At 35.2% G+C, this 14,524-nt stretch overlaps 1 protein-coding gene across 3 annotated transcripts in view; it reads left to right on the forward strand.

Moving 5' to 3' along the window:
- The window catches only part of LOC127466979 (neuroligin-4, X-linked), a 179,732-nt gene that overhangs the window by 98,396 nt on the left and 66,812 nt on the right, over positions 1–14,524 (forward strand). For 2 of the 3 annotated variants that reach the window (XM_051778411.1, XM_051778412.1), the window contains exons 4-5: positions 3,701–3,760; positions 7,266–7,418. In XM_051778411.1, coding sequence (XP_051634371.1) covers positions 3,701–3,760; positions 7,266–7,418 — 213 coding nt within the window. The remainder of the gene's footprint in view (positions 1–3,700; positions 3,761–7,265; positions 7,419–14,524) is intronic. The other variant, XM_051778413.1, reaches the window with a different exon arrangement.

The raw sequence follows: 14,524 nt of genomic DNA on the forward strand, positions 1-14,524 counted from the left end.
TCATTGAGACCATGCTGATTGGCACCATTTTCAAAATGGGTCATGTATGTCTGTGTTATTCTGTATCTGTACTATCATGATATATATAGATATAGATAAATATATACAAACACATACACATATAGGAAAAAAGAAGCAGTTTCTGACAGGCAAAAATCCTTCACAAATGGAGTTTGACAGAGTTCAGTAAGGCATGGCACCCTGCTTTTTTCACTCAACAGTGAATGGAATTGTAGGAAAAATGAAAAGAGGTCACCTGGCCTTTAATATGCATGTTTTGAAGTCACATATTTTTTTAGTTGTCATTAACAGTAAGACCTTTTTCTAAAACAGGAACCTTTACTTAAATGTATTCTTCAGGAGAGCTGTGAATCTACCACGTATGTGGTTAAATAGTTCCTAGCCTTGACTATTCAGAAAAATTATTTCCCATCCTATTTATATTTTTTTTCTTTGTTACTTTTCAGTGTCATGAAAAGTGAAACACAAACCTTACAAACCCAGAACTCCACTCAAACACTAGATTTGTCAATAGAGATACTTGGAGAATTCAGTCTTTAGTGCACAAGTCAACCCCTGCTATCTGCCCTGCTCCCTGCTGTGCTGCTGGTTCCTGGGTTGCTGTTAAAACTTACTGTCTATGTTTCCTGTGGGATGAGTGAGTAAACACTTCTTAGACTGGAGAAGGGTCAAATCCAATAATACAGTGATAATGTATACTTGGTGTATGGGAATCCAAGGCCAAAATTGTTGCTCCTGTGATTTGGGATAAGGGGGATATGTGATGTTGGGAAAAAATTGCCCGAACCCTGAACACTCCTGAAAGAAACCCTAAAGCAGAGGGAACTGCTGATCTGTGAGACAAGCAGTTGTTGCAGTAGAGAATTCTTCTGAACCATGGGAGATTCTGAGTTACATTTCCATTCACTCCTAGATTAATGCCCAGAAGTGCAACCTTAAGCTAACCATAGAGGCATAGCAAGTCTTTTTTTCTCTTCTTACAGAAGTTTCCAGACAAATGAATTGGCATTTTTAATAAAAAAACACAACATGGTTGCAAAATTTAAATTTTTGCTCTCTGTATTAGGTACTATGTTTCTGGAAGCTTGTATTTTTGAAAGATCCCTATAATTTTTCCAAAAAATGCTCCTGAGTATCTTACATGGTTTTGGAGCTACTGAAATAATTCCAACAATAACAGTTCTGTTTTCCTCAGGCAGTTTTAATACCAAACCAAGTTTTCATTACCCACATGGCTTGTATCAGCAATAGTGTGGCCAGCAGGACGATGACAGTGATCATCCCTCCATACTCGGCACTGGTGGGGCCTCACCTCAAATCCTATGTTCAGTTGTGGGGCACTCACTTCAAGAAGGACGTTGAGGTGCTGGAGAGTGTCCAGAGAAGGGCAACAAAGCTGATGAAGGGTCTGGAGCACAGGTCTGATGAGGAGCAACTGGGGGAGCTGGGCTTGTTTAGCCTGGGGAAAGGGAGGCTCAGGGGAGATCTTATGGATCTCTACAACTCCCTGAAAGGAGTCTGTTGCAAGGTGGGGGTCAGTCCCTTTTTCCAAGCTAGAAGGGATAGGGCAAGAGGAAATGACCTGTGGAAGTTGATTTTATATTTGGCATATGATGATAATTTTTTTTTATCAAACAAGTAGAAGACTATCTCCCTAAAGGAACTAAGATCAAAATGTACGTGCTTTTAGACTTATATCTACATGTATTTAATGGCTATGAGTAATTATTTCTAATGAATATTTTACATGAATAAAAATAGTTTAAGGGCAATCTATGGATGGAATACTTAATTTTATTTTGGTAGCACCTGAGAAAGTATTCAACCTTCATTGGGCTATAACTGATTTGGAACAGTATTTACTAAAAGGACAAAATTTGGATGGTGACTGAGATTTACACCCTGTATCTAACACTTCTGAAAGTAATTATAGTTTAGAAAACACCTATATTTCATTGACAGTGATATTTTGCGTAGTTAATTATGTATGAATTTATATAATGAATGTACTTGTGTACTACATACACACTATCTTGTGTACAACTGCATTGAAGATGCAGACTTTATGTGGAGACAGAGTACCAGTCACTGCTTTTTACATTTTGACTCACTAATCGTCATCACTGCCTATATAGTGGCAGTATTTCCAGAAACTACCTATAGAAAACCTGTGTTCTTTTCGTATCAAGAAGACAAGTAAACCAGTACACAGAACCCAAAACTCTAATTATTAACTAACCTTAAGTACTTCAGTAACAACTAAAGACATTCTGACTTACAATCATGGACTAAGCTTTACTTGTACCCTTGAATTCTGAGGGATATAAATATAGTTAAATAGTAGAATTTAAATAGTAGAATAAAAGGCAGTAATAAAATAATTATTTTTTTAAAATGTGATGTATCTCTGACATATTTAGACTTCATACATAAAAAAGTTAATAAAGTATGCTGTTCTTTGTCAGTGTGTCTTGAAAACATGCTTAAAAATTGAGACAATTCAAGAAAATAGTGGTTAGAGTGGTGCCTATTTCTTTTGTAGCCATATATAATTTCTAAGCTAAATTATAAATTGAGTTTCCTATTCATGTTTGACTCATCAAGTAACCATTTACATTACAGAGGGGTACTTGCTAAAGGAGTAAGCGCAGTGTAGTAGAATGTTGGGTGAAAGGATAGCTTGGTGTCTTTTTTTTTTAATTAGAAGACAGAAGTATTGCCCAGGGAGAGGGATGGCAAAAACTATGTTTATTTCCTCTTCCTCCCATAAGAACAGACTATGACATGTATGAACATAAGTGTTTGTGTGTGTGTGTGTGTCTGTATGTGTGTGTGTGCACGTATGCACCTCAAAAGTATTTTAAGAAAGCATATCGAATACGAATTAAAATATATTCTTTACTAAATCTTCTAATAAATAAGGACAAGTTCTTCATCATGGTAAGTAACTGTTTTCACTTAATTTCCAGGTTTTTCTAAGAGCATGAAATGTGGTATGGCATGAACCAAGGCTGGTTTTGGACTGATTTCAAGTACCAGTTTCATGTCTGAGATTGACTCAGCTTTGCTTCACTCTTGTTTACAGTCTGTTGTTTTAAATATCTTTTTGCTCATATGAGAAACAAGATTGAATTTTTAGGAGGTCTTTATGGTTTGTCTTGGTCCAATCAAGCTGTGTAAGACTCAATGATAATTTTATTTGCATTGGTTCAATGAAAAATTCAGTTTTTGGCTAATTAATAAATCCTAATGAAGATGAATAAAAGGTTAAGTCATTGAAGATGGTACCTGAAGGAATTATTTCTTCAAGGTTACGGAACAGAGTAAAACAAATTGCATTTCTTATGTAAAAACATAATTTGGTGATTTTTTTAATATACTTTTTTGGTTTATATTCTTTTTTAATAGCACATTAATTTTGTTTTTTGCAGAAATCACTTTTAACTGAAGTACTGCATTGTCACAGAATATGATACATTTTTTCAAATATTTTCAATTTGTTCTTCTTGACATTTTATGTTTATGTGCAGTTTGCATCTTTTTTGTTTTTCAATTTCAAATGTAACAGATTTTGACATTTTTGTTACATTTTTTTGTACTAGTGGTTTTTAATTTTTGAGAACCTGCTGGTTTTGAATTCTCTTTTTTCCCTTTATTCTCCTCCTCACTATGATCCCAGGAGCCAACACAAAGAAAAGCGCAGATGATATAACCAGTAATGATCGTGGTGAAGATGAAGGTATTTTTTGTTTTTTCAAAGCCTGATCCTGATGCATGAACATAAACTTTTCAATTTTTGTTATAATTATAATAATAATTATTGTTATTGTTATTGCTGTTATTTCAACATGATTTTTAGTCCCTCATTTGCAGAAGCTCACCTCAGTGTGCTTCTTTGTTTTCTTCTTTAGAATTTACTTTCATTGTTTTTCTTTTTAAAATCCAAATTAGCATATAGATGACTGCAGCTCCTCTGTGACATAGGTGTAAAGTTTATTACTAAATATGTGTGAAGCGAGTAACATAAGTGTTATTTAAAACCACATACTTTTCCCCCTCTATTCTTTCTTAGGTTGGGAAAATGGAATTTAAAATCATGCATGTGGTCTTTTCCCTCCTACTCGTTTTGTAAATTCACTTGTTTGAAATTCATGAAAAAATTCACATAAATCCTTCCTTTCACTTTCACTGTTTCCCCAGTGCACATGCTGTACATTGATGCAGTTGAATTGTGCTTTGTCTTTGCTATTTTTATTTACTTATTTATTTTTTTTTCTCACAGGATGTGGTTTATTTCAGGACACAAAAATAAAGGAAGCTGTTGATGTTGCTTTATTGTTTTTTTCCTGTAATCAGCTAGCCTCTGAGACACATTCGTTCTGACTCTGACCACATTCCCACTGAAATCAGTAACAATCATTTTCATTTACTTCTTTCAAAGTTGGATTGGATTCCCTGAAAGGAAATGTTAAAAGTTCACAGTGAAGTACCCCAGAAAAGTTTTAGAAGGAAATACTTTTTTCCCTGTCTCGACACAGTGAATCTATTTAGGATGCACCAAAATATAAAAAAGTCATGAAATCTTCCTCTATTCTAATCCTTCCTTTTCACTGAAATTATACTGACATTTTATTTTACTTCACATATATACCAAATTAGGAAAAAAAAATTAAGTGAGAAAATAACAACTTTGGTTTTGAAGCAATGTGTTTCTAAATCCTCTCATGCTTGGACAATCCAAAGTGTTATTCCATGTCTTTTTTTCCTGTTTTTTTCTATCTGACATCAGCTCAAATAACTTCAAAACATATGTCCTCTCTGTTTCCCTTATAATCCTACATACAGCAGTGAGGATACTATCACCTCTTTTCCGGGGAGTTCAGCTTGATTTTAGCAACTCTATCCACATACAAAATATCATAATAAAAATCTCAGATTTTTGATTCACTCTGGTTGCCTTCTGCTATACCACCTTCATTGCTGAATTACACTATTTCCTATAACACAAAAATGCTGTGCAGAGTACTGTAAAATTACTCTGTTATTTTCTGATTATCACCTTCCTATTTCTGTGCAACCTATGCTTTTTTCAGATGGTGGTATTATCATTTCTATACCAAATTCAGAAGTTAATTTTAAAGCAAAGGACAAATAACAAACAAAACAAAAACTGCTTAAAAAACCTAAAGATAAGTATTAGATTATGCACACATTTTTATTCAGACTTCTTTAGAAAATGTTAGGGTTTCATTATTAACAAGGGTATTCACTTCAGATCTATGAACATAAAGCATGGAGCTAATTTCCTTTATGTTGAAGCTAATCATGTTCCTGTTGAAGGGGAAGAGGAAGCCTCCAATTGACTTCAGTGGTGAAAGATTCAACCCTGAGAAAGAGCTATGTAATAAAGAGGGATTGCATACAACAAATCATGCCATGAGACTTGGGGGGGACAGAAGGGAAAAGTAATTCAGTAACACAAGTCATTGTGTTAAATGACAGCTGCATTCCTTTTTTTGAGGGCTTAGTTGTGCCTTTGGAAAAGAAGCACTTTTACCTACTTTGCTGAAAATGCTGAGAATAAAAAAAAATACATCCACTAGAATGCACCTCATTGCTTTATATGATGTGTAATAGCTGTGTTACTTTTTTAGTCATCGGAATTAAAAGGATCTTATCACAAAAACTTTTGTTCTGTTGGTAAAGTACAAGGCCTAAAATACTATGTGTTAAGTACATATCTTTTCATATAAATAAGGCAAAACTAACAAACCTTAAACTCTGACAAGTTGTACATTGGAGCCTAGACATATGCTCCTACACTCAGCTGGAAATTCATGATATTTAAGGTAGTGCATACACATGAGTAAAATAAAAATGGGACATAGGAATTTGACCAGTGAAAATTTCCCTTTATGTATGCTCAAATTAGTTCCACTTATACAAAACATTAAATATCTGGTACATCATTGCTGGTCACATTTTTTGTCTCAAAGTATTTCCTAACAAACCTGGGGGGAAGGAAGAGTTTTGGATGGTTTTCAAACCCAAGTCCTTGTCTTCTAGATGTTTAGCTCCGCTTCCCTTCTCCACTCTTCAATATATACCTATCCTACCCAAAAGAGAACACTGCTTTTCCTTTTTTTTTTTTTTTTCTCAAATCCTGGTTGAATAATCAGAGATTCTGATTTTTCTTGTATGTTTTGCTGTATACTTGAAAGAAGTGCTTAGATTCCATGCATATACACTGAATTATTTGTAAAATGTTTGCATATCTAATGGCGGCTTGCTAAATTGCTCCCTACTTTATAAAGGATCTTAGCCCCTGTTCCCACTGTTTTTGTAGAGAACATAAGTTCCTAATCTAGATATCCTGAATCATCTCTGGCATCAGGAGCCATTCATCTGGTCCTAAATATACTCCAAATCATTGATTAGTGCATCTTTGTAATGCACTTTGAAATATCAAAATATTACTGTCAATCTCATTTACCTTTCTTTTAGAAATAAAGACCCAGCTGTTTACCTGTTTGAAAGTAGTCAGGAGTGTTTTTGCATATACAAAAGATCAACAATACCATTAATTCAAGGATATTCTTTGAGGGTTAGGTACCATGACAAGGAAAAGTACTATATAAAAGACATAGTTTGATTTAAATACAAAAAAAATCTGGGCCATGAATTCACATAAATCCTCTCTGTTAACTCCTAGGTTATTTGAAAGAAGGAATAGTCCACTACGTTTCCTTCTATCAGAACTATTTGATTTTGTGATATTATCTTTTACTGAACTATTGGGAATATAATTTCAACAGTTATGTCCCAGTGAGGAATGGGAAAGTATAGATCATTACCATAATTTCATTATTAGATGCACAGATGTTTCTAAGTTGGTATATACTTGAATGAGAATATTCTAAAAAAGACAAGATTATTCCATAATTTGATTTTCCTCTTTAGGCTTTGAGACGTTTACATTCAAATTAAATTTCTTGTAATTTTGAAGGCATTTCAAATGTTCTGAGAACATTTCAGAGGAAATAGTATTTGAAGTTTGAAATTATAAATACTAGGCTTGTAGGGTGATCCTGAACTCTGTAAGCTAGCTGATTAAAATGGTGGTGATGACACTGAAAACATTGGAAATAATTAAGACGATTTTTAGCACTGTTATAAATTGCTAATGCCATTTTCCTTATTTTTTTTATTACTTTATTGTGTTTTCCTTACTTGAATTTTTTCAGACATTCATGATCAGAACAGCAAGAAACCCGTTATGGTCTACATCCATGGTGGATCTTACATGGAGGGTACTGGCAATATGATTGATGGCAGCATTCTCGCAAGTTATGGAAATGTCATTGTTGTCACTATCAATTACAGGCTGGGGGTTTTAGGTAAGTGATTCTTTTCTTCATAGAAATATTTGCATAGAAATATTTTATTGCTGAATTTTTCTATTGATCAATCAGAGGCCCTTGGGTCAGTTTCTATTTTAAAAGAGACCATTCTCGCTGATGGATTTTGAATTCTGTTCAATATTTCTTGAAAACTGGGCTAGACTACATTCTTTTTGACAACCGCCTTCACCTTAGACAAAAATGACTGGAAATGTGTAATGTTTCAAAAACTAGTATCTTTTTCTTATTAAAATCATCTTGATTCTGTGTAAAAAAAAAAAGAAAGAAAATTAATCAAGAATGAGTACTCACCAGTTTCAAAACAGGAGGCAATGATAGGAAGAGGGAAAATGTTACTATATAGCTTCATTTATTATTTTTGTATGCAAACCGTTTTTTAGAGCAGAGGTTGTAGAGGTAATACAGAAGAGAAAGGCTATATACCCTGATGGAATTTATGTTGCAAGTAATAGGCAATCAAGGGGTTTCAAGGAGTTCTGTGAAATTATCTTCCTAAATATAAGGAACTCCATAATCATGAATTATAATATTGAGAGAAATTAATACTGCTATCTTTCAAACAGGAAAAAATAGCTGCATCTTCTTGACATAAATATTCCTCTGTCACCATTAGACTGAATAACAAAATAACCTCAGATCCTTGACAATTGATCAAAAATCTTTTCTACCTTCTCTGTTATTCCAGTTTCTGCATGTTAGCATGTACCAAACTTTTGTCTAAATATAGATTAATTTATCTATTGAAGTTCCTTTTACATAGGAAAATTAAAAATAATGCAGATAAAACCAGACATTAGAAATATTTTTCATCTTCATGAAAAAGCTTATAGTTTGTATAGAATAGCATATAGACTGCTCAAATGCTCATATTTCTGGCATTTTTGATACACAAGGTAAGGTATAGTTATTTAGTTTATGTGGCTTTTACAAGGATTTTTGATCTTGTGTTTCTTAATAGCAAAACTGATCTATATTCTTGTCATGTACTATTTCAGAACACAGGGAACTTCTTTTGCTGAGTTATCTGTTCATGTTGTTAATGCATTTAAAAACTTTATAGTTCATCAGAGTACTGAGAATTTTTTTTCTTGTCCCTGATTTTGACTCTTCTTTAAATACAAAAGAGCACTTTTTTTTCTATGATGGAAACAGATTTAAATATAAAGTCAGAATTATAATGAGATATTTTGGTATATTTATGCATGCAATCTTGGTGTTCAGAGAAAATAAAAAAAGACAAAAAAGTAGGTACTCAAGACACAAAAAAAAGAATTACTCTTTTTGTTGTCGTTGTCAAACGAAGTGTATACCCAGGAACTTGGTAGTAGTTATTTATCTGTAAAAAAGGTTATTTAATGGATCTCTTAAAAGGTTTTCTCTTGGTTTCTTAAAACTAACATTATTGAAGGATAAAAATTATTATAATGGTTTAAAATGTTTCATTGTCCAGCTGGCTCATATAAGTCTAAAGGAAAAGGTAGAATATTTGCATTGGTGAATTGTTATTTTATGTATTTATATTGAAAACAAAATAATAGAAAGAATCAGAATGCTATATTTTTATATTGTGGCATTCAGAAAAAAAAACACAAAACAGAGGCATTCATATGAGAAACTGAAATATAATAATCATCAGGATTTTAAATGGATTAGAAAAAATACAGTGCTATATTTGGCATTAAATATTGCTTCTCAGCAGTGGCAAATGTAACTTTGGAGACTCTGGAATTTATTCTTTATTACAAAAGTCTATGTTTGACTTAGAAAAACAAAGATATTTGGAATATGTGTATAGCACTTAAAAAACCAGAGGAATTGTGTTTATGAGTATATTTAGGTTTTCTCCTCCTGTGGGAAATGTAAATGTGATCACTGAGAACTCACTGGGTTCTGCCTAGACATTGGAAGATGGTAGGTGAATTGCATTTATTTTTGACTAGTTTCAAAAGTAAAAGAAAAAGAAAGAGAAAACACAATTTTCTTCAGATGAACAACCATGTGGAAAACAAACAATTATTCATAAAAGTTAAAAAAGTAGTATAATTATTATGACATAGAGTTTGAAGGTTAACAATATTTGTATCCTTTTCTTCTAGTCTGGATTATTGAAGGTTATATTTGCTTAAATCTTGTGTGGTTCAAATACATTTGATTTGTAAATTCATATAAGAGATCAAATTCAAACCTGTTGTTAATGACAGAGATGTATAATTCTATCAGTATTATCTCATCCTGTGATGAAGGAATATGCATTAAATTGATCAAATGCATATCTCTAGGAAAATTATCACTTGAATGGATTCTGAACGGTATACTCTCCAAAAATGTTAGTTCTGTTCTTGAGGTACATTAAATTATTTTTCTTTCAGTCTATATGGTGCAATTAACAGCAGTAGATACAAAAAATATTAGGACTGCATAGATAATCACTGGATGATGTTAGAAAGACAAATTATAGAAGCATGGAATGGTTTGGATTGGAAGGGACCTTCCAGGACCATACAGTCCAACCCCACTGCCATAGGAAGGGACATCTGTTACTATATCAGATTACTCAAAACTCCAACCTGACCTTGAGCACTTCCAATGATGGGGCATCCACAGCTTCTCTGGACAACCTGTTTCAGTGTCTCCCCGCCCTCATCACAAAAGATTTCTTTTGGCCCTTGTCCTGCCACAGTAGACCTTGGTTAAAAGTCTCTCCATCTTATAAGCACCCTTTGTATACTGAAAGGCCCTAATAAGGTCTTACAGGAGCATTGAACAGACCTGATTCAGCCTTTCTTTATAGAAGAGGTGTTCCAGCCTTTTGACCATTTTTGTGACCCTCCTCTGAACCTACCCTAACAGGTTGTGCAAGTTTTGAGCTGGCTTCCCGCTAAGTCTCCGAAACTTGACAACAGGGTCTGCTTCCCAGAGAGGGAAGAAAAACAACCAAGCAACCAAAACTATAGCAAAAATATATATTTTACATATGAAACAGATATATACAGTGAGAATATTATATACCTATAACCCCAGAAGCCCTAAATAGCTTCCTAAAGGGAAGAGGAGAAGGGAGGAGGGGAAAAGGACAAAATAGGACGAAAATGGACAAAACCAAAACAGGTCTACACAATCTAAAAACCCGGTAACCAGCAAACTGAGGAACTGGCAAAATCTCACCAATTCCCTTGAGAGAAGCAGGATGACTGGACACGGCCCAGCGCTCTCCCCTCACACGTGGCAGAGAACAGCAGTCACTGCAGGCCTCAGCTCCAGATAAGCAAGACTGAGACAGGGACCCACCGTTCTCGAACCTACCAGAAAGGAAGAGAGAGAGGTCCCTCCTGTTGGCTTTATTTATACCTCAAGTTATGTAAAGGAATAGCATGGAATACTTCCATGGTCACCTTCCTAGTTCCTTCCTGGTTACAAGCTGGTCTCCAGGAAGGCCTAGAGTGAAAACTATCACACAGGTCCATGCTTTTCTTGTGCTGAGGACTGCAGAGGTGGACACGGTACTCCATGTGGGGTCTTTCAAGACCAGAGTAGAGGGGGAGAACTACCCCCCTCAATCTGCTGGCCACACTGCTTTTGATGAAGCCCATGATGTGATTGTCTTTCTGGTCTGCAAGCGCATATCGCTGGCTCTTGTCCAATTTTTTCATCCACCATTATTCCCAATCCCTTCTCCGCAGACCTGTTTTCAGTCCATTCATCTCCAGTCTGTACTGATACTGGGGATCACTCCAATATGGGTGAAGGACCTTGCACTTGACCTTGTTGAAATTTTTGTGGTTCACACTAGTCCACTTTTCAAGCTTGTCAAAGTCCAGTCCTTCTGCATGGCATCCCTTCCCTCTAGCCTGTCAAGTAAAACACTCAACTTTGTGATGTCCACAGACTTCCTGATGGTGCACTTAATCCTGCTATCTATGTAATTAATGAAGATATCTGTTCAATTTAGTGGCAACAGTGTTATGGTGGATCTTACCAAATTTCTTAAAAACATTCAAGTAGATAAAAATTGCTCTTTTTTTGTGTATTGATGGAGTCACATTATTGTAGATGGTCACTCATAACTGTAGATTAGCCAGTCATGATTTACCCTTGGTGAAGCCATGATGCTGTCTCAAATCACATTTCTGTCTTCCATATGCTTCAGTATAACTTCCATAAGGATCCATTCCATGATCTTATTGGGCATGGAGGTGAAGCTGACTGGTCAGTGGTTCCCAGGTCCTCCTAACATCAGTTTTGAAAACAGGTGTGATGTCTCCTCAGTCACTGGGGCCTTCCTCTGTTTCCCATGGCTTTTCAAATATAGTGGAAATTGGCTTAGTGGTTACGTCTGTTATTTCCCTCAAGACAGTGGGATGCATTTTATTGGGCCCCATGGACTTTTGTATGCTCAGGTTCCTCATGGATCTAAAATGGGAGGGCCTTAATTCCCCCAATCTCTACCTGAAGGTTCAGGGATTTGATAGATGTGGGAAGAGCAATTACCAGTGAAAACTGAGGGGCAAAATATTTTTTAGTACCTCAGTCTTTTCCACAGCATTTTTCACTAGTTCTCCTCTCTTATTTATTGAGGGGAGTACATCTTCCTTTTCTGAGCAACATACTGTTCTGAGCATCAGGGCTGTAGAAGCCCTTCTTGTCATTTCTTCATATTCCTCACCAAATTCAACTCCAACTGTGCCTTAGTTTTTCTGATCTCATCCCTATACATCTGGACATCATCTTTATCTTCTTTCTAGGATATATGTCCCTGGTTCCACTGCCTCAAAGTCTGGTTATAACTGAGAAACTGAAAATCCTAGTCTAAAAATAATGAAAATATACAGACATCCTAGTCAGAAAAAAAGCTTTTCTTTTTTTTTTTTTCTGATTTAGCTGTAACATGGTGACATCCAGGGTTATAAAGCATTTTAACTGAATTATAGAGGCAAATATCTTTATCTCAATCTTTTCTTCTTGCATCTGGTTAAAAACATGGCCAGGCTTTGCAAATGAAGGTTTGGGAAGGGCTCTACCCACATTTGCTACAAGTGTGCTGGTGGCTAAAGAGGCCAATGCAAGATAGACAAGACTGGTTGCAAAAGGCACAGCAGAAAGACTCCGTGGATGGAGAGCTTTCGGAAGACTCCATAAAAGAATCTGGTGAAATAAACACCTGAAGTACAAAGATCAGTGTTTACAGAGCCATTGTGCTGTCTACTCTTTTATATGGGTCCAAATCATGGGTCATCTACTGCCACCATCTGCAACTCCTAGAATGCTTCCATCAACGCTGTCTCCGTACAATACTAAACATCCACTGGTCAGATTATGTGACTAGTATGTCTGTTCTTGAACAGGCAGCAGTTACGAGTATTGAGGCCGTGTTGCTGAGAATCTGGCTAAAATATAACTCTTTAAATTATGCACTGAAAAATGTTTATCTGTAACTCCAGCATACTCCCCCTCTTAGAGGACTGCAAAGCTGCTCTGGGAATAATTTCCTCATCTCTCTGTCTCTCTCTGTGTTCAAGTAGCACCATGACAAAATAGCAGACAGCTGGATTCAAGACTTTTGAACCTTTAAATTATCCCTCTTTCCTTTGATTTAAGTATTTCTAGAATTTCCTGATATTTCTAGATCTCCAAGAATGCATGCAGCAATAATCTGCGTTATTGATGTTATTTAGAAGACTGTATTTTCCCTTTGAGTATAAGTTTGCATTTAGCAAAATGCATTCCATGGTAGGCTCCTTTTGGGACAATAAAATAGAAAGATTTAGCTTTTTCTTCTACTTATTCTAGTGAGCACTATTCAAAAAGTGGAATGCTGCAGTGCTGTGTTTAGTTACTTGTTCACTTTAAGGTTTGTGAAGATGCTGCCTCTGCCCAGCTGAGCAGTTTCTGTTCCTACTCATACCTCACCACAATGGTGACTGAAGATTGTGCTGGAACTAGAGGGAATTGTTAAATTGTCCCAGTGTAAGGCAGTGCTCCTGTATCTTGAAAACTTCATTTCTGTAACACACAGAAGTTTAAATCCAATTGTCTCCCCACTCCACACCACATAATTTGAGCACTGTGTATGGTGACTCTATTTTTTTACAATATGTTCAAGTTATTCAGCAGTTGAGTTGAATTTTCAAAATTCCCAAGCTATTTAGAGAATTATTTAACAGAAATAATAGAAATTCATCAGAGTGGTTGGATTAGGCAAAACAGATATCCTAATTCAAAATAGGTTCTAATATTACAAAAAGTGGGATGTTTTGAATGATGTGGCTCAGCCTAGATACTGCTCAATTCCTCTTCAGTATCTACATTCTTATTCTTCATGGATATGCTTTAAGAAGTAACAACATCTTTCCACTCTAGCTATAGACACCGTTTTAGTGCCCTTTTCAGGATTATATTGGCAGGAAAAATACAAAAGAGGGATTAATGTTTAGTATTGTTTTACAGTGACATGACCTGGATCATCTGCCTCATAGTGAGACTTCAATTTACTGTTTCCTTGTTTAACTTGTGTAACAGTAAAAATTAAGTCTGACAACTCAGCCTCGCTCAAAAAAACCTGAAAACCAAAAACAAAACCAAGGCTCAAAACTATAAAATCAAAGCCCCAAAGCTCTAGCACAATTTTTTATGCAGTTAAATTTAATCATGGTGTTACACACTTTGAAGAAAAAAATTGAAGCAATCTTCAAAAAGTTAACATATTTAAATATGAACTTGATCTTGTGTCAGCTATTAAAGACAAAACCAGAGATGATTTCTAGAAATATGAATGAGACGTTTGGAAACCAGAGTCTTATTACAGAAAAATGGAAAGCCAAAACCTGAGATGAATTCTAGAAATATGGATGAGGTATTTTGAAAGCTGGAGTTAAATGAAACATCTACTGCAGTAAAATGAGACACACTCAGAGTTCAAAATTGTAAAATTGACTTAGCATTTCTGAGACCCCTGCACTTTAACATTTTCTTCCTCTTACAATTCCAAATCATGTAGATTGGAATCATTTATCTTTCTTTTTGGCAATAAACATCCATTCAAAGTACTCTGTCTACAAAGGCTGGACTTCCTTTTAGCAGAAATT

This window comes from Manacus candei, unplaced genomic scaffold, assembly GCF_025592945.1.
Source record: "Manacus candei isolate 608988 ecotype Guabito, Panama unplaced genomic scaffold, ASM2559294v1 h1tg000012l, whole genome shotgun sequence".
Lineage (NCBI taxonomy): Eukaryota > Metazoa > Chordata > Aves > Passeriformes > Pipridae > Manacus > Manacus candei.